This window comes from Brachyhypopomus gauderio, unplaced genomic scaffold (genome assembly GCF_052324685.1).
Source record: "Brachyhypopomus gauderio isolate BG-103 unplaced genomic scaffold, BGAUD_0.2 sc122, whole genome shotgun sequence".
Classification (NCBI taxonomy): Eukaryota; Metazoa; Chordata; class Actinopteri; order Gymnotiformes; family Hypopomidae; genus Brachyhypopomus; species Brachyhypopomus gauderio.
The window spans coordinates 194128-214745 of NW_027506943.1; the positions used below are offsets into that span (position 1 = coordinate 194128).

The following is a 20618-nucleotide window of genomic DNA, read 5'->3' on the forward strand; positions in this document are numbered from 1 at the left end:
GGGAGGGTAGAGAGTTAGAGCGCTGGAAATGGATTTCAAAGGGTAGCAGGCCGCAGATGAACATAACACTCCACACGGCCCATCGCTCACTAAGGAGAGCAGTGGACAAATAAAGGAAACGCCTGAGAATTTGGGGGTGAAATCATTAGCATTCGCATTAGCAGAACAAATTAGCAAATTGCCCAAATTAAAATGCAATTATCTCAATGGAGATCCTACATCAGCATTGACTGTTTACTGTCTCCACTAATAGCTCTGCATCAATCCCAAACCTAGACAGGGTTATTTAGCATATTTTGTATTTTCCTAAATTGGATCACGGACCTGTATGGCACTGTAAGATACGCACTAGTAATACATATTCTTCACTCAGAGCTCATACTTGGATATCACTACTGTGTACATGGTCCAAGTGCTTAAAAATTCCTGACAGAGGATCCTTAGGTTTCTCCGTCATACCACTTTATTAGGTACACCTGTCCAAGTGCTCATTAACGCAAATGTCGAATCAGCCAATCACATGGCAGCAACTGAATGCACCACACCGGGTGCCAATCCTGTCAGCTAAAAACAGGAAACTGAGGCTAAAAATCCCACAGGCTCACCAAAATTGGACAATAGAAGATTGGAAAAATGTTGCCTGGTCTGATGAGTCTCGATTTCTGCTGCGACATTCGGATGGTAGGGTCAGAATTTGGCGTCAACAACATGAAAGCATGGATCCATCCTGCCTTGTATCAACGGTTCAGGCTGGTGGTGGTGGTGCAATGGTGTGGGGGATATTTTCCTGGCACACTTTGGGCCCATTAGTACCAATTGAGCTGACCATGTCGCTGACCATGTCCATCCCTTTATGACCACAGGGTACCCATCTTCTGATGGCGACCTCCAGGATAACTCGCCATTTCATAAAGCGCGAATAATCTCAGACTGGTTTCTTGAACACGACAATGAGCTCACTGTACTTGAATGGCCTCCACAATCACCAGATCTCAATCCAATAGAACACCTTTGGGATGTGGTGGAACGGGAGATTCACATCATGGATGTGCAGCCGACAAATCTGCAGCAACTTTGTGATGCTGTAATGTTAATATGGACCAGACTCTCTGAGGAATGTTTCCAGTACCTTGTTCAATCTATACCATGAAGGATTAAGGCAGTTCTAAAGGCAAAAGGGGGTCCAACCCGGGGTACTAGCAATGTGTACCTAATAAAGTGGCCGGTGAGTGTATATATTCTGATCAAAAAAGGCAAGGAACAGTGCTGACTTCTCAAAATAGAAAGACTTTCCATGGGTAAATATGATCTGCACGAAAGACAACATCACAACTTGGAAAATGCTGACACCTCAGCACATGCCTCAAATCTGGAGAATGGCGATATTAATCACTGTATGGGATCTCCATCGCTGGATATTACATGCACACAGGAGAAATTATGGGCCAAAACCTTCCTTCCCACAAGCTAGCTCAGATCTAGAGTCGATTGAAATTTATAGCGCATGCATAAAATAGGGCTACGTGAACGACGCATTATTTAAAAGAACAAAAACCTCTCCTGTAAACAGTTTTTGGAGTGTTTTTGGTGGGTATATTGCTGCTGCTCAATCACTCTTAAATCACACGTGAGATGCATAAATCTACACTGCCTCAGCCTGCCAAACAGCAGGTGTAGTATTAGGCTAGCAGGTAAGTGATACATTAAGAGTTACTGTGTGTGTGTCTAACTATTAAACCCCAGAGGTTAGAGACATGAAAAATATTCCCAGAGCAATTAGCGCTAACGGAGATGCTCCCATGGGAAGCAGTTCTAATGGCAGCAGGTGCAGTACGGTGGAGAGAGACAAATAAACCTACACGACTGTCCCCATGGGTCTGGGCAGGAACAGTCCCGCACAGATCGTCCCCTGGAGCAGGTCTCTGAGCCAAAGACCCCAGTGGGTCCCTGAGATGCTACAATATTTGTCACCATCAGAATAGTATCAGAAATGGAAATTAGGCTCCAAATTTTGTTTACAAAATCAGAAAAGAGGCAGGTAAGATGAAGTGGTGTAAATTGTAACATCAAAACGCAATCTTCTAAGTTGTCAGACAAAAACACAAACAAACAAGCAGACATCAGCAAACCAAATAATGAAATGAGAAGGTTTGGCATGGCTACTATTTCCAGATGTACACATTAGCGAATAATGATTTGTGAAAGACAGAGGCAACATTAGTTAAACCACAGGAGCTTTGGTGCATCTTCTTTCTAATGGATTTAATCTCTTCTCATAGCATTCAGCTGTGAATCCCCCTCTCTGAAGGCACTCCAAGGCCCAAGTCTCCACCCTCACCACTCCCTCACATCTGGTGGCTGTTGCCACACAAAAGGAACAACAAGATCTCGTCTTAAGAGCACATTAAAATAAAGACTATATACCATTTGCTTTCTTGAGGCGGGACCACTCTAAGAAAGACCCCCCTGCCCCCCCCCAGGACAGGTGGACACTCAACCTGGCTGATGTTGAATGAAAATGCAGAGGATGACCACTGTGCTCAATGGGAATTCAACAAAGAACAATAGATAAAAGTTTATAAGAGGATCCAGATGAAGCATACAACCATTTCGAACACCGTCCAGCATCGGCCGACGCGGTGGACTCCTCCAGGCGCCGTCTAAGTGCTCTCCGCCGCGTGAAGAGTACTTTCACCCAATCTTTAAAAAACCTGCCGTAGCTGTTCACAGATAGGGGAGGCCACGCCACAGGTCCCGTTCTCTCTCTTTTTTGCCCACTTATTTCTCCTGTAAAGGCCAAGTGACAATCTGAACAATTACTCAGGCCTATTACCACAACCCCTCCCCCCCCCCACTCCAGACTGCAGTGTGACGGAGGCAGCAGCTCAAAGTGCATTAGTGAGCTCCAACCCTGTCATTTCTCAGCCACACTCACTTATTACAGACATGCTGGCAGGTGGGGGGTGGGTGGGGGTGGGGTGTAGCTGTCACCGTCTCAGCCTTGGGAAGGGACGGGGGGGGGGGGAATGAGAGCGGCAAAGGAACGAGGGCAGAGAAGGACCAGGAGAGGGAAAGAAATGAAAGTGTATTACTTTAAGAGAAACTTATGAAAGAAGATAAAAGCTACATTAGGAAAAAGGCAAAATGGTCACTGTTAGCCTCTCTATAAAACAGCAGGCTTTTAAATCAAGGGTTCACCAACTTTTCAGAATTTTATCCTCCTTTTCTTTTGTGAGGAATAAGATGTTTGAAAGGTGGAAATTAAGTTTATATGGTGTGCCTTTTCCTACCAAGTTTGAACACGTGGAAAGTTTATTGATGGTGAACCATGCCGAGATTTGGGCTACATTGTGTGGCCTAATGCAATGTTTCTCAAACCTGTCCTTGAAGCTCACCAGATGGTTCCACGTTTTAGTTCTACCATCATGTGTTGGGAACTTGGACAGAAACACTGGTATAATGCACATTAGACTAAAACTAAGACTAAAAAAACACACACGAGCATCAACCCCAACTCCCACACTACCCAGTCCCCACGCGAGTAAACATGAACAACCTACAGAAGAATGGCGCCCCACCCCACCGCTCCACACAGCCCGAGTGTGAGGACTTTGACACCGCTGATTTTAATGTAAAAAAAGGCTCCAAGGGGAACATGGAAAATAAAGACAGAATGGAGTCCAGACAGTGACATGTTAATGGCACTGGTAAACCATGTAATTTCCATGTCTGCATTCAAGGGGCTTTACCGCACATATTGTCCTTTCAGTGCTGGAGAGACTGCAGACATGGCGCTACGCAGCACCCGTCCAACTCCACTCTCCCAGTAACCTGCCAGAGCGCCTCAGCCTGACAGCGGAAGCAGAGGGCCGCAGAGGCGCGGAGGGGCCGTGCTGAAGTTCAGGTTCCCTGTGCTTCGTGAATGTGGCTACCGCGTGCCGAGGTACCGAGGCACAGCACGAGGTACAGACCTCAGAGGCCTTTACCCTGAGCACCATTCGGCCACGTTAAACCCCGCAGACGTCAGTAAGGAGGTGACAAGGAAGGAATCTGAGGACTCATCTCCATGTTCAAAATGGCACACAAAAAGCTCAAACAGTGTCATTATATCGCCTCCAGTGCAGAGAAGGTCTAGGCAGGTGCAGGGGGGGGGGGGTTGTTTTTGTGTCTTCTTGGCCATCTGTCTCGGAAGCAGTGTAGCTCCTCACACTAGCGGGGGGTCTAACAGACCGTGGGGGCCAGGAGGAGCTCAGCCCAAAGCTGGTTGGGTCAGGCTGAATCGGTACGCAGCGAGGGAGGTGCACCAGCGACGAACGGAGGCCTTTGTCTGAACTCTCCTGCTGCCTCCTCAAGCTGACGGGGGGGAGGCGGAGCGTGAGACGCTGAGAGCGGCGAAGCAAGCCGGGCACCCGAGGCTCTCTGACTGGCGTTCTGGCCCCGCCCACAATACACAAACACACCTAACGGCGCACAGTTCCCAACCAACACACCTCCTCCTGCTGTGCGAGCCTCATCAGTGAAAAGTGCCACTTTAATTTCCCCCGTTGGGCTGAGATCGAGAGAGAGAGAGAGAGAGGAGAGAGAGAGAGAGGAGAGAGAGAGAGAGAGAGAGAGAGAGAGAGAGAGAGAGAGAGAAAGAGAGAGAGAGAGAGAGAGAGATTGAAGAAGAGAAAGAGAGAGAGAAGGCTGAATAGGTGTTAACTGGGAGCTTGCGAGAGTAGGCAGAATTAAATTGGATGAAGAACAGTTTTAATTTGAGCATTTGTGTCTTTTTTAAACTGAACTGTACAGTAGTATGAGGAAGTGGGAGAGACAGAGAAAGATAAAAACGATACATTCCAGCCATTTTTAAAACATAGTATCAGTTTCCAAGGTGCTAACAAGGACAGAGAGGAGATCTGACCCTGTTACACATCAATGAGATGGCACCATACCACTGTTCTGTAGCAAAAATAAATTGCAATCTCACATCCATAAGAGCGTCACCATTCTAACCTTGGCCTAAATGCAGACTGACTAGTGTTTTGCATTCTTCCCAAGTTGTACAGGCATCATAATCACTTGGTTACAGTTTTGAACCTGTTATTGAACTATTCTATTTGTAATCCCTGGTGTAACCTGAGGCTGTATTATGACATGCAAACACCAACCACATGGTACAATATGCTTTACTATACGAACAGCACGAGGGCATGATGGGCTCTGTCTGCTACGATACGCCTGAATCAACGAATCCTGCTTGTTTATACACAACACCGCCTACTCTCACACTGTCCAAAACAACATTCTCACTGGGACCATCATGAGAGTCTAAACTCATAAAAATAAACTCCCACAGCCCACGGCTTACACCGGCGTAGGCTACGTCAGTGCTAGCCGCTTCCAAACCGAACGTTTGCCTTGAGAATCGCTTCAATGCGCACCACCAAGCCTACGTTTAACCTTGTTCTTGAAATATTTAACATGACGACTTGTTTTCTGAGTGCTCCCCAGGTCTTTGGAGGTGTTGGGATGGCAAACGTGAGAGCTGTCTCCTTAGATGCCATTGGTTGCCTTTGCGGGTGACATCATTCTTTACAATACATAGGTGGAGTTACTGTAAACCCAGAACTGCTGATCCTTGCGACTGGAGGCTCTAGTCTCAGGCAGGAACGCGGCGGTGAAATCGTCCCATCTGGGGTGAATTTCCTGTCTCCCCGTCACTGGTATTCCACCCGGCTTCTCGCTGAAGACAGTGAGGGACCTAGTGGGAGACCCCAGCACTGCCGGTCTGAAACAGGAAGTGTCAATGAAATGCCTCTACGAATAGCACAATTGACATCTGAACAAACTCCACATAAACTGTGGAATTCCCACTTCAGCCGAGCTCGACGATTCCGCTCTGTGGTGCTCACGCATCTCTCTGTGGGCACGGCACCAGAAAACAAGGAAAACTCGGCTCGTTCTGAGGCGGAGCTGGGGGGACAGAGTGCTGGCGTGGCACCGCCCCCAGAGACGCGGCCACTGGGACTCGGGGGTGAGGACGCACAGCTCACACCATGACCGCCAGTGACAGCAACAGGCGACCACACGGAAAACAAGGCCTGTCTTTAATTAACACCCGTGGGAAGTGCAGCCTTCGAGAGCGAAACCTGCACCACAGGTGCATGCACCAGGGGGGAGAGAAGGAGAGAGGGAGAGAGGGAGAGGAGGAGACCGGCAGGGGCGCCCAGCGAAGGCTGCAAAAGCTCCGCTTTTTATCTGGAAGCTTCTCAGAATGTGAATTTAAACCGAAGACGTGATCTAGAAGGAGAGGGAGCCTGGAGGAGAGTGGGGAGAGACACAGAGAGGAGAGGGTCCCAGCTCACGTTCACAGAGGCTGGGAGCTACTCAGCACCGTTTGCCAGCGAGAGGGGGAGGGGTTGGCATTCGAAGCCTCTCTCAGGGCTTTTGGTGGGAGCCTTTATTTCACTGGAAGATCTTACAGAAAGTGGGACTGCCCAGCAGTGTTTAAAAAACAAGCTCAGTCTCTGAGGTTCCCCAGCCGAGCTTGGCCAGGTCTCACTGAACCACATGAAAGCCTCTCAGACAACAGGATTGAGTCCAAACACAGAGGAGAGTGAAGAGACAGCTGACTAAGCAATCCCAAATGCCACACTGCACCTCTCCTCCTCTCCCCTCTCCTTTTGCCACTGCTCCTCTGCCTCTTCCTCTCCTCCTCTACCAATCCTCCTCTCCTTCCTCTTTCCTCTCTTCACACATTCTTGTGCTGCCACTTCGAAGTGAGACTAAATACAGCAATACGGTACACACACAGTTCCCACGTTTGGCCCAGATACTTGCTCCATATTGCACTGCAATGTGTGTGTATGTGTTTGTGTGTGTGTGTGAGAGAGACTGCAAAACCTGCTACCTAGATACATGCATACATACATACAGACAGAGAGAACAGAGAGACAAAAGAGGAGACACAAAAGATCCCTGGGACAGACAGACAGAAGGGGAGAGGGGCACAGGAAGTGGTGTGTGGGGGGGGGCTGCATCCTCTTACATGGGGAGGAAGCCCCTCTGTTTGGGAATGTTTTGGTGAACGTTCCGGAACACTGCCAGAGCCCCATTCACTCCCATCACCCAGAAAGAGGGAGATGACTGATCCTATCAGGAATGGACCTGGCTGGCTGGGGGGGGTGGACAAACAAGTGTGACGTGGGAAGGGGAACCGTTAACGGTCTCAGCAGTGGTCTGGTGTCTGACAGGGCCTTTATAAGGGCTAAGGCTTCAGTCATGTGTGACAGGAACCAGACAAAAGAAAAAGCAACACCCCCCCCCCCCCCCCCCCCCCCCCCCCCCCCCCCCCCAAAGTCGGGCGTGTCACCTGAGACCGCGGGAGTGATCTCGCCCCACCACGAGTAGGGTGAGCCCCGGGGAGAACACAGGAGGGGGGGAGGCATAAATCACGCGCCAGACCCACGGCCCCTCACATAAGCACGGGCCAGGGTAGCACTGATTAATGAACAGCACCAAGCAGGGGTCAGTGTCTCAATCGCGGGTTCAGGATGTGGTCATGCGTTGAGTAAACAGGCTCTGTGAGAACACGGAGGTGTTGCACGCTGACAGATTCGTCAAGTGGAGGCACCTGTCCGCAGTGCTGGAGGAGAACGAGTGGTAAGAACACGGTTTTAGAGAGAACATGATCGAACGAGACATGAACCAGAAGAGAAATGAGCAAGAACAACGAGATGAGAGGGAAAAAAAGAGGTTACAAAAGACAGACAGGCAGATAGACAGACAGAGAGAGAGAGAGAGAGAGAGAGAGAGAGAGATATGAAGTGCATTAATGTGAGCTACCATACTCCTATAGAAGGGCCTGAATGAACAGGAGTGGTAATCATAAAAACTCTATCTATTTGGAATCAGTCCATTAAGCAGGAGGAAAAGAGTGTGTGTGTGTGTGTGTGTGTGTGTGTGGTGTGTGTGTGTGTGCTCTCAGGGAGAAGACAAATAGAAAAGACACTCCGCTAACTCGCCGTGGCACCACCAAACACGTCCATGCCGGCCATCGTGAGCACTTTACTCCTCCATCCCTTCTCCAACCCCCCCCCCCCTCATTAGCATTTTAGTGAGTAACGATACACACACGAGGACGAGCAAATGATGAAATGCAACAAAGGGAATCGGATGAAAGGAGCGCATGAGTGGGTTTTGGGGGGGAGAGGATGGATGCTGTTGAAGCTTTCCGGACGCCAAACAAGGGCCGGCCATTAATGACTGCACCGCGTCCCACAAATGTCCTGTGGTGGTGGACAGGCACTGAAGGACGGATATGTATGGGGGGCATGGCCTCAGGGCCTCGTGGAGTGTGGACCACATTGGGATTGAGCTGGCACAAATTGATTCAATCGGTTTTTGTTTTTCTTTGTAGAGCAAAAACTGTATTTTTTGTGTGGTGAGCTCTGTAAGGGAAACCACTTTATATGAATGCACGGACACTGGATAAATGTATCAGTGGTGGTAGGCAGTAGTAGAGTGTGTGTGTGTTTGTGTGTATGAAGGACTTACAGGTGGTTGGTCATTCATTTCCTCACTGTGTAGGGCTCCGTTTTCCCCAGTGGGTCCCAGAGCTGAGTCACTGCTGCTTCTGACCATCAGAGGAGTGTCTGAAACACACACACACACACACACACACACACACACACACACACACACACACACACACCACGTCAAAGCCGCACTCACAACTAATTCAATAGAGTTACATCAATGGGATTCTTAAACACCATAATTAATGATAAGACTAATAAAATAAAACCATTCACTCGACAGGAAACCAAAAGTGTAAAGGCCAAACTGGAATGGTGCGATATTCATACAGGCCAAAGCAATAGATGAACCTAAATGGTTAACAAATAATGTACAAACTACTGTGCTACTTTTTGTCAATACTGAACACACTGCTTAAGCATTCACAGGTTAGGTCGGAAAACGTTTTAAAAAGGCCAAAAAACACTTTGTATCTATAAGCAAATCTAGATATTTAACAATTACATTTCATTACAATTTTTTAGGAGATAATTCAATGACTCAATGTTTAAAACTTTACCATGGCCTCCAGGATGAAGGCTGAGACACACACACACACACAATCTCCAAGGAGACTCAACTTTGGAAACATGCTTTATTTTGTCTCCATGCTGTGATTATAATGAAATGGAATCACATGCCATGCCTGTAAAGTCATTGTCCTTTAGCGAGCTCAAGACCACATGAAACTGACATTCCAGTTTACTGGGCTTGCCCTTATGCCAACACAGAACCTAAAAGTAGTGTTGGTGATCCAAAACTAATCGTACATCATCACTGCTTGACCCCACTTGAACTCTTGTGGCTGAATGTGATCAACCCTCACAGCAATGTTCCAACAATTAGTGCAAAATCTTCCCAGAAGAATTAAGGCAGTTACTGAAGGTGACAAACAAATGGGAAGAATGGAGAAAATTGACACCACTGACAACATCTAGTCCAATGGTGCTTAACCTATGGGCTGCCGCGAGTGGTTGATGAAGATGGTTTTCAAAATAAAAGCACACAAAAGAAACATTATTGCTAGCATTTTTGGAGATTCTTTAAAAAATAAATGAAGCTAAAATAGATGAGCTTTGCGAGCTGGAAAAAAAAAACATCCTTAACTAGAGCATTTAAGCTTTGTGCAAGATTAAATAAACATTAAGGACAGAACTTCTTTAACTTTCAAAGTTAGAGAAGTTAAAGACGCTAAAGAAGCAGCGAAGCAGGCAAGCAGCCGGCCGCTAACAACCCTGCAGGCCAGCAGGCCGTGACTTGGCCAGCCTCCCGCCCACAGAGCCTCCACATGCGGGGTTAGCATGGCACGGAAGTGTGCCGTCTCGAACATTTACCACACACGAGAACATACGTCTGCCTGCTATTGACCTTATAGGCATATTTCATTTCTGCATGGTCAGTAATGCTATTTCTGTTTCCACTTAGGAGCCACCGTGTATTATATTAACATGGCCTGGAACGTTCGAAATAGCAGTAGCTCGTCCGTAATGGTGCGCATTAGTGAAGGGCCCTGTGATGCGAAACCTGAAACGCGGGACGGTATTTCTGAGAGGAAGACGGAAGTTAGCTAGCTAGATACGAAACGAGGACAGTCTGGCCACAAGACTCATTAACTGCAAAACGTTACATTGAAACATGTTTTTTGACACATAAAAAAAACACATTCAACTTCAATTAATATTACACAACAATAGCAAAGAAAATCCAAAAAATAAGAAAGCAATTAAGTTGCCTTTTTATTTTCAGGTTGTTTTTTCTAGTTTGTAATTCCCACACAGGTTTAGATAAAGACGGGCAAATGTTGAAGTGGTAACCAATGGAACCTGTTCTCATAAAAAGGTTCAGGTTGGTGGAAACTGCATAATACATTAACTGGAGACAGAAGGCAAAAACACTCACATGCCCCACTGTCCTTATTCCCTGCCCCCATATTTCGCGCCAGTGTTTAAAGGGCACAACATCTCCAAACCACAGCGCACATCTCCCGGAGAGAAACGCCTGACACCAATTAACTTTTGGATGTGTTATTAGCCTCAAGGTTCTTATTCTCTTTCCAGCCTGGACAGTAAATGCTTTAACAAAGTGCTGGGTATTGACAAGAAGACGTGTAGTTGTTTGTCATTGCTTCAAACTGACTGTCTTAATTACACTGCACATTTTTGCTTATGTGTCTGCATGACATTATCTGGTTTATTTACATCATAGGCTGAGGGAGATACAGGAAGGGAAAGAGGGAGGGAGGGAGAGAGAGAGAGAGAGACACACACAGACAGACAGCCTGTGTGAAGAGGCTGACTTTTAACACTGAACAAAACACACTTCTCAGAGGAGAACGGGCATGTCAAGGTCTGAGAGAGAGAGGGGGGGGGAGGAAATAGCAAGAGAATGAGCATGTCAGGAGGTTTTAAGGGAATATTTTGTTCTTTTTTTGAACAGCAGACTTGGCAACCGCTATGGTGTCAGACACTGACATTACACTCGTTCGATTCCAGGCCACGGCTTCCCTCAAACACGCCACATTTTGTTGCCTTTTACCAAACCTTAAAGCACCTCAAACCTGAGTCACTGCGACTGCCATGTTGGATCTAAATGGGCTCAACAGCAGCCACTGCACTAAATATTAAAGAGCCCAGAAGTATATAGAATATTTATCCTACTACAGCTTTGAAAATCGGTTCTATGATGGAAAGTACAAAGACTACGCGGGTTGGTAGGAATGTGCCTTCTGTTCTTTGGTTAGATCCCTACCACTTAATCCATCATTGTAAGATATGTTTTACAGCAGTCAAGTCAGAGCAAGTCTCATCATAGATAGAAGCAGGGGGAGAGAAAGTGGGGCAGTGGAGGGAGAGAGAGAGAGAGAGAGAGAGAGAGGGGGGCAGAGGAGAGAGAGAGAGAGAGAGAGAGAGAGAGAGGGGGCAGAGGAGAGAGGGAGAGATAGAGAGGGAGAGGGGGGCAGAGGAGAGAGAGAGAGAGGGGGGGGGCAGAGGAGAGAGAGAGAGAGAGAGAGAGAGAGAGAGGGGGCAGAGGAGAGAGGGAGAGATAGAGAGGGAGAGGGGGGCAGAGGAGAGAGAGAGAGAGGGGGGGGGCAGAGGAGAGAGGGAGAGGGGGGCAGAGGAGAGAGGGAGAGGGGGCAGAGGAGAGAGGGAGAGGGGGTAGAGGAGAGAGGGAGAGGGGGTAGAGGAGAGAGGGAGAGGGGGCAGAGGAGAGAGGGAGAGGGGGCAGAGGACAGAGAGAGAGGGAGAGGGGGGCAGAGGAGAGAGATAGAGAGAGGGGGGGCACATTTCACAGTTCCAGCAGCAGGGATACTAGTTCCCAGTCAGAGTGCGGCATGCTGGGTCTTCATCCAGCTCTGCCCCCTACACCCCCCTCCCCCTACACCCCCCCCCCCCCCCCCCCCCCCCCCCCCAGGCCTGCATGCTCGGGCGGCTGTGCTTCCACTCTCTCCTGCCCAGGAAGGACAGGCTCCGTTGGGCTTGAACGCCCCCGAGGGGGGATCCAAACCTGCCAGCTTCTCCCTCGTGGGGGGGTAGCGGCACAATAAGGGAACACGGTTCAGCGGCCGGCCCGGCCGGACCCCCGGCTGCTCGGAGGGACAGCCAGCGTGAGGCTCCTCTCCATCCAAACAATTAGCCCTAACAAACGGGCCAGGCGAGGAGCACGGCCTGGAGGTAGAGCCACACATCTCAGCCACGCCACTTCATCAAGGACACAATAACTGAGGCGGCAGGGAGGACGGGCGTGGGCCACGCGGGCCACGCGGGCCACGCGGGCCGGTAACACGCGCCCTGGGAGAAGCAGCCCTCCCATACTGTACGTGCTCAGCACCTCAACAGAAACATATATCCCCCATGAAGCCCCCGGGCGTGGAGCAGAGGAGGCTACACCCACGGAGTCATTTAGTTAACCCAACATGAACGTGCCGCTGAGCACAGACAGGCCGTATGAAGAGGGATTCTGAGGCCGCTTAGGTACTGTGTGTGATTCTGCACCTCTGCTTTTAGAACATCGCTTTTTGCGCTTGGATATGCTACTGTGTTCTTCTTTTGAAACAGAATTCGTATTTTTCTAAACTAATCTCATATATAAAATGTTGTGTAGAATCTTTTTTCCCCCCTGCAAACACATAAAATATTAAAAATATAATATAATATCAACTTCAGAAACAAAAACCCTATTAAACCTGGAAATGGATGTTGCTGCATCATTACTGCAGTAACGTCCTGGTCTGTTTGAGCCTCTGGTCAGAAGGAAGTGAATGAAATGAATATGAAGGCCACTGTGAGGAGATCTCACACCCACGGGATGAAAGACAAGCCTGAACTGAGCACTGGACACCCTCCCAACACCATCAGCATGCATCCACCAGCCCCCACCACTCCACCCCAATCAACGCACTGCCTTAACCTCCACCCTGACACCCACCACCACCTAACCTGTTTGGGGCCTTATTCTGACGCTGCTGCCCCCCCTCATCAGAAGGCAGAAACCATGGAACCATTAGTGTGGGCTCAGGGCGGGATAAAGCAGCCACCTCGGGGGGGGGATACGCTCTACGCACCATCTCTACACCACTCCACCCAGCACCACTCTTTAGTGCCCCTCCCCACCCCTAAAACATTTGCTCAGAAGCTCCCTTTCACCCTTCATAGGGTTCCATCTTCATCCCTCCTTCCTCTCCCCAACGCTCCCTCTCTCCGCTCCACACGAGGGGACAGGAGACTCATTTATACGAAGGATCATCAAAGATTCATGATGACCAAAAATATTCCAAAAAACAACAGCCTTTAATGTTTAATACCTCATAAATTTTGGGCTGACTGTGAGGAAGCGCTTTAGCAGAAAGTGAGAGATAGCTGGTGGGAGGACAGAGGGTGACAGACTGTCCTAAAGCGCAGAGATGATCCTCTGGCCCACTTGGGCTTGGTGAGCAGGCCTCCTGGGGGTTCACCGAACATATACAAAATGTATATGCGTCAAAAATATTTGTAAGGTCAAGTATTGATCATGATTCAAAGAGCACCCTTGATGCACTTAAAACCTGGGCCTATTGATTTCAATGTATGGAAAAATCAATGCTGTTTTCAATCAGCCCTTTGGAGAGGAGGTGTGGGGAGAGGGAGGTGTGGGGAGAGGAGTGCGGAGGAGCGTGGGAGCAGGAGAGAGGGCCGCACTGAGGAGGAACCCCATAAATCCCGAGTCTTGTGATGGCTCTCCAACAGGCTGACCTCAGATCAGAAACACGAACAAAAATGGCCTCGTGACGGCTGTCCAACAGGCTGACCTCAGATCAGAAACACGAACAAAAACAGCCTTGCAGTGACTCTGCCAGACAGTGGTGGATGAGGTCAGCGCTACTACATGTTAACGAAACAATGAGTTGGGAAGAAGCAAACAGTGCAGCGTCAGCTCCCTAACACCCGCTAAGCGTCTGGGCGGCGGAGGAGACACGGCAGGTCAGGGTGGAGGCGTGGGCCGTCGCTCTCCGCCCGCTCAGCGCCGCCCGGGCCCTCTACGCACCTCGGCAAATCTGTGTTTCGTCACGCAGACAGAGCCCCATCCTGTACACAAGGTGAAGGTCACGGCCTGACAGTTCTCATAAATACGCCAGGCCTGATGAAAGGGAGCAGACTTAGTTGTGTGTATGTGTCTCTCAGCGCGAGTGTGTATGTGCGTGTGAGATCGGTTTTACACACACACACACACACACACACACACACACACACACACACACACACACACACACACACACACACACACACACACACACACACACACACACACACACACACACACACACACACACACCCCTCCAGCGCTGAGTGTGTCCACATGGCTCCAGGAGACACTAGGCAGACGCGCTCCAGCAGGTTGGCTTCGCTGGGCTGAAACACACACTTCCTCCCAACTCACCTTCATCCCTGTCCTGCTCTCAGCTGCCCTGAACTGATGTTCTCCTGGATCTCATCTCTCAAGAGCCAGTAATCACCACCTCCGTCCCCCCGCCCGCCCCCTCCTGTCTGGGTCCGCTACACGCCTCTCTCTGCTGGGCAGTCTGGTTTGTCTTCCGGCAGACAGTGGGACAGGGGGAGAGGGGGGGCCTCGTGGGTTACGGCCCGGCCCGCAGCAGCGCGGCGCTGACGACCCCTCGTTGCCTGAGTGATCACAAAGAATCTCATGCGTGAGCAGAGAAAGGTCGAGGGTGTCGAAGGTCGTTTACAGCCTCTGTGCTGAGGTCGTGCCTAAGGGACACATTACCTTCCAGCCTAAACCAACATGCAGGCATGGAGGTTAAATACAGCACCGGTAAGAGGCCCTGGGAGGCCCTGATCATACTCTCTGACCCAGCAAACACCAGCAGACTGGATCCAGCCCACGGACAGAGGGTCCATTAAACTGGCCTGTGTGCAGGTGCGGGTAGGTGTGTCTACTACACACTTTCAAATCAGATATCGGCTCACGTGTAGAAAACACTTGCTTTTCTCTTTTCACCTCATGTTAAACGGTTTCCTCATGTTAAACGATTCCAAATTCCAAAAGCTCGAACATTCCCCAGACGGGGAGAAAAACGTTGATTTGTGCATCAATTGTTCTGATTGATATCTTTCTAAGAATCAAAAGCAGGGGGCAGTATATCTCACCAAGACTGAGCACGGCACTGTGGACAGAGCTATATCCTGATTAAGGTCATATTTTTCACTGGACGAATCCATCAGGGGACACAATGGAGAGCGGGGTCACACCTCCAATCCCCGCCCCTCCGGCCACGGGACACGCCCACCACGGGGGAAGCCCCGTACCCTGATGCGCTTTTCCTGGGCCTGACCTGTCTGAGCAGGTGGAAACTGGGACCTGGGAAAGGAAGATGGCGGATTCAGAGCGAAACCAGAGCGATTGGTTTTGCTCAGCGTTCAGTTCACAACAAAACTCTAAACTCATAGGTGATCACGCTGTGTTTTGCCAACAGAGTAGCACTGTAGTGTGACACCTTTAAAGCTGGAGGGATTGAACAGCGAGCTGCCCTGGACCAGATCAGAGCGTAAGTGCTGTACGGCACAGGATGCACTGCATGAGAAAGCTGACAGCAATGGTAACTAATACAATTGTGCATAACACTATTTAAGTGTAAGGCACAGAACAGTGTGATCCGGGCTCACGGCAGGTACAGTGCCTTGACACCTCTCTCTACACCACACTCCACCAGAGCTCAGCTCACACACCAACCAGACCCCCCTCCTGCAACGTAGAGTCTGAAGGCAGTTCAGTCAGTGATTCTCACACACTCACTCTCTCTCTCTCTCTCTCTCTCTCTCTCATACACACACACACACACACACACACACACACACACACACACACACACACACACACAACCCAGAAGACACTGCTACTCTGTGCAGGACTTTGGTCAGGTTATTAAAAGCCAGCATCCACAGAGCACATGCTACCCATCACGGCAGGACAGGGGACAGGAGACCTAGCATCAGCTCCCGTCCACCAACGATCACGTCCACACACACCGAGCGAAGGGCAGGGGCCACGTTTCCAGGACACGCTTCAATGTGCCTCCCCAACCTGGCAAAACTACAGTCACCCCCACTCTCTGCCTGCCTCATGTATTTTTAAATAGTTCAGTAAAATTCCAAGCCAAAACAGTCCCACTGCAGCATGGGCTGTTCCCCTTAAAAGCTAGAGTAGGTTTCCCCTTGGCCTTTCTGCTTTGTGGACTGAATAGACTAATAGAACAAACCAGTTGGGTATAAACTAGTGTGAGAGGGCCATTACATTCTGAGATTTCCCAGGTCATCTTAGGGTTAGATGGCATATTGTGATGTGTCCTCTGTGTCTGGGGGGAGGGGCTGGACAAGACAGCATCACTGGCCTGGGCCAATCTGGGGTAACAGTAGCAAGCAGAGGTGGGACCAAGTCAGTGTTTTGCAAGTCTCAAGTAAGTCCAAGTCTTTATCCTCAAGTCCCGAGTCAAGTCTCAAGCAAAGACAGTCAACTCAAGTCAAGTCTCGAGTCAAGACAGGCAACCATCAAGTCAAGTCCCAAGTCTGAAACTTGAAATTTCAAGTCCTTTCGAGTCTTTTTTTTTTTTTTTACAGGCACCAGCGCTTTACGAATGCTACGCTGATGCGTTTCTTTACTCGTTTTGTTGGTGTCCGCCAGCCAAAAGATGACAGATCATTTACATTTTATCTTCTCTTAATTACATAAATGTACTTAAACATGAATGTTTCGTTACATCATTTTACACGAAAATAGCAAGCTTCATCGTAAGCAAGATGTTGTCATTACGAATGGTTATTCTAAACATTTGAGTAAAATGTTTAAATATAGACTAAATAAAAGGTTAGGGTTATTTTTCATTGTTTTCTGTTATTGTGGGGTCACGGTGTACTATTGTTACCTGGAGATTCAGTGGGGTCACATATTCTGATGGCTGCCGTCAGAATTGGTGACCCCAGTTAAAAAGTCTCACCTGTACATCCCATTCATGATTTCTTTGTTGGCTGCAATGGTGAGGGGATGGTAAATCTTGTTTAAGTACATTTTGTAATTAAGAGACGATAAATGTAAATATAAATATCTGTCATATTTTGGCTTGTGGACACCAACAAAACGAGTAAAGAAAGTGCATCAGCGTAGTTTACGCAGCATTCGTAAAGCGTTTGTGCCTCTGAACAGAAACTGTGAAATAGCGCCCCCTGTGGTCACAAAACTCGACGGTCACAGAATCTGGTGTAACGCCGGTCTGCGTCAGAAGGACGGAAATGAAATTAATGGGGCGCACTTTATAAACATTAATATGCGTTTTAAAATTTAGATTTTAAGTCTTTGCAAGTAAACAGGTTCAAGTCCAATTCAAGTCCCAAGTTATTGATGTAAAAGTCCAAGTCAAGTCTAAGTCTCTGAATATTTTTTCAAGTCAAGTCAAAAGTCTTAATATTAATGACTCGAGTCTGACTCGAGTCCAAGTCATGTGACTCGAGTCCCCACGTAGCAAGACACGGGAAAAATGGGTGTGTGCGCATGTGATTTTTTTTTTTATTCAGGTCATACAAATGTCTGGATATCAAGATAAAATATTCAGACAATAAATAATTATGATCTCTAGAAAATCAATTTTAGTTTAGGTGAATGTCAGTTATAGAGTTACAAACCCTCATTTCTTTCCCCCATAGGACTGTGTGTGTGTATGTGTGTATGTGTGTGTGTGTGTGTGAGATAGAGACAGAGAGAGAGAAATGTCTCCCGCACACAGATGGTTCCATCCCAGATGGTTGTCAGGCTCTGCAGACGTGACAAACTGCATATTTACAGCCGTGGCAAATGAAAGAGGAAGAGATGACTGTGGCAGCCGACACCTCCGCCTTGATGCAGAAAACCAGGAAACTGGAAACTGGCTCAGGAATGTCTGGATCGTGACGGAAAAATGCACTTTCCAGCACGTTAAACATTACAAGCTCCCATCTACCGTTACAATGAAACCTAAAACACGAGGGGTGGTTTTACAAGTAGACACCAAGAGTAAGACAAATGTGTGCTCATGCGCACACACACACACACACACCCCCCCCCCACACACACACACCCACACACACACACACACACACACACACACACACACACACACACACACACCCACACACTATTTGTTCGCCTTCAGTGAGCTTGAATTTCACAGTGCAGCTTGTTTTACCTCCCACTGATGATGCTACGTTAGGGAGCGAGTAGCACATGTTTTCTGCATTCTCCATGACATCTATCACCCTGTGACCTCAGGCAACGCTCTGGGGTAAGACCAGACACATGTTCAAGAGATCAAGAGATGAGACGCCCCGAAGACCCATAAACCACGGCAGGCAGGCAGGAGGCGCACGCCGGCCCTCCCCGACGCAGGAGAAGAGCGCGCGTCTGCTGGGGAAAGGTGCTCCTTGAAAGCGGCCGGCTGCTCTCCGCACTACAAGACTCTCTGCGTGCTGGGTGACGGCGTCTTGACGTTAAAACTTTGAAGGACCGGGTTAGTGGCGGGTCCTGTATGCTGCAGCAGGACGATTACATTACATTCATCCCCAACACGGCAGTGAAACTAATCAGAGTCGCATAATTATGCTTGAGAAGAGTGGAGCATTGGAGGATGAGAGAGAGAAAGAGGGGGAGAGAGGAGGGAACAGAGAGAGCTAGAGAAAGAAAAGGGGGAGAAAAAAATGGTGAGAGAAAGAGGAAAGAGAGGGAGAGAAAGTGAGAAAAAGGGAGAAAAGGAAAACGGTGTAAAAAATAAGAGAGCGTAGGAGAGGGCAGGCACATTTCCATCTTAACACGGTACAGGGTTCCTTCTATTAGCAGACTCATCACCATCCACTCTAGAGCAATGAGAATATGTCATTATATTCCTCATTAACTTCTAAACAAAGAACCAGTCAAAGCTGTGCGCTAACCAACCTTACTTATAAATGAGGCTCAAGCAGCCAGCTAGATTGCCAATGGAAATTCACCAACTCTTGGGGTGAAACTGCACAGACGTATCTACAACAAAATAAATCTATCTAGCTTTGACAATTCAATCTACGCACTCTGAATAGCAAACAGTAAGCCTGTCTCTTCTTCCTCTGCGGCTCTGTGAGTTTGATGACATTATTAAAACCCTCCTACGTCCCAGCGTCCCCGAACGTACTGGATTTCAGGACGGATGAGTTGACTTCAATCTCCCCTCCTCTGATTGGCTGGAAGCAGGCCAGTTCAGAGGTGCAGGGTTCAGGACTGGGTTGTCCCGCTCTGCTTTCCCCGTTGGCAGGAATGCTTCCCAGGTTGCCGCAGCCGCCCCCGGGACTCGTCAGCGCCCTCTGCTGGGCATCCTGCTCCTCGTACACTGCCACCAGCTAGCCAACAAACAAACAGAAACACATCATTCAGGACTAATATGCACATGGACTAGCACAGAACTTAAATCATGACATTTCTACACATTTCTCTGCAACTTCGTTGATGTTTGAGAAAACCACACTGGCTGAGAGTTGCTAAAACCAGCAGTTTCAGGATCCTTACAGTAGAAATAGTGTTAGAGCGAGAAGTGTATCGTTCACCTGCCACAGTACAGGTGTACCATAGGAGGGAAATGAAGGAAACGCTTTAGCCTGGGAAAAAAAAACTGATGCAACACAGAAAAATCCAGCAAGCCACAAAATCGAAGTTCAAAAAGCTTAAAACGTTTTCAGTAAAAGCTATTCTGGGTTCTTCTGCTGTCCTGTTTATCACATGGGTGCAGCGTATGGATCAGCACATTACAGAGGACATCTACAGAGTCCAGCGAGGCCCAAATGGATTGGGTTACTCCCAGAGTGCACAATCCAAATGGACCCTGCATTAACCTACTATTATATGCTGGAAGGTCAGTGTGTTCACCCTGTGGACAGCACCGACTGCACAGTTAGACCAGCAGCTGATTAGGGGTCTCCACGCATGGATGCAAACACAGTGAGGAAGAGAAAGACAACTTTGTTAACAAAGCCAGAGGTTTCAGGTAGAGATGGTATGATCACTTTTCTGTATTGATCCGTTCCATGGGGAACCGTCAGGGCCCTCTACGCCCTCTCAGAGGGCCTAAAATATTCTTAAAACATATAATACAATTTATCCTATTTTAAAAAATATAAGCAAATAAATTATTCACCCGTTTCTATTTAATCTGTGTTGGAAGGTGAGGGGTTAGGTGGAAGCCTGCAAGCCTGTGTCTCCCCCTATCAGGACTGTGATGCCCGCTGTTCGTTTACAGAGGGCCTGGCAGTTATAATTCAGCGCAATACCAGTTTCAAATGACAGTAAAATTGACCAATCATATCTTCCCTTTTAGTGGGCGGGCTTAACTGTATGATAATTTCCGCCCGCTGTGGCAACGCTAGCTGTCGTTAGCGTACCGCCGCTAGCTAGTTTAGATTCAATCCTTTGATGCCCTCGTGCGCGTTGTTTACATATTCCGCTCCCGAGGAACACAGGGCTGTGAACCTTATTTTGTTGGAACCTTATTTTGCTTAAGACGTTATCTAGTAGTATTG

General features: G+C 48.4%; 1 protein-coding gene across 1 annotated transcript in view; it reads right to left on the reverse strand.

Annotated features, from left to right (window-relative positions):
• Positions 1-19441, reverse strand: part of pard3bb (par-3 family cell polarity regulator beta b) — a 155427-nt gene extending 135986 nt beyond the window's left edge. Inside the window, exons 1-2 of the mRNA XM_076993770.1 lie at positions 19241-19441; positions 8539-8636 (exon numbers count right to left, since the gene is read on the reverse strand). Of these exons, the coding sequence (XP_076849885.1) occupies positions 8539-8625 (87 nt within the window). The 5' untranslated portion in view covers positions 8626-8636; positions 19241-19441. The remainder of the gene's footprint in view (positions 1-8538; positions 8637-19240) is intronic.
• Positions 19442-20618: the final 1177 nt, after the last annotated feature.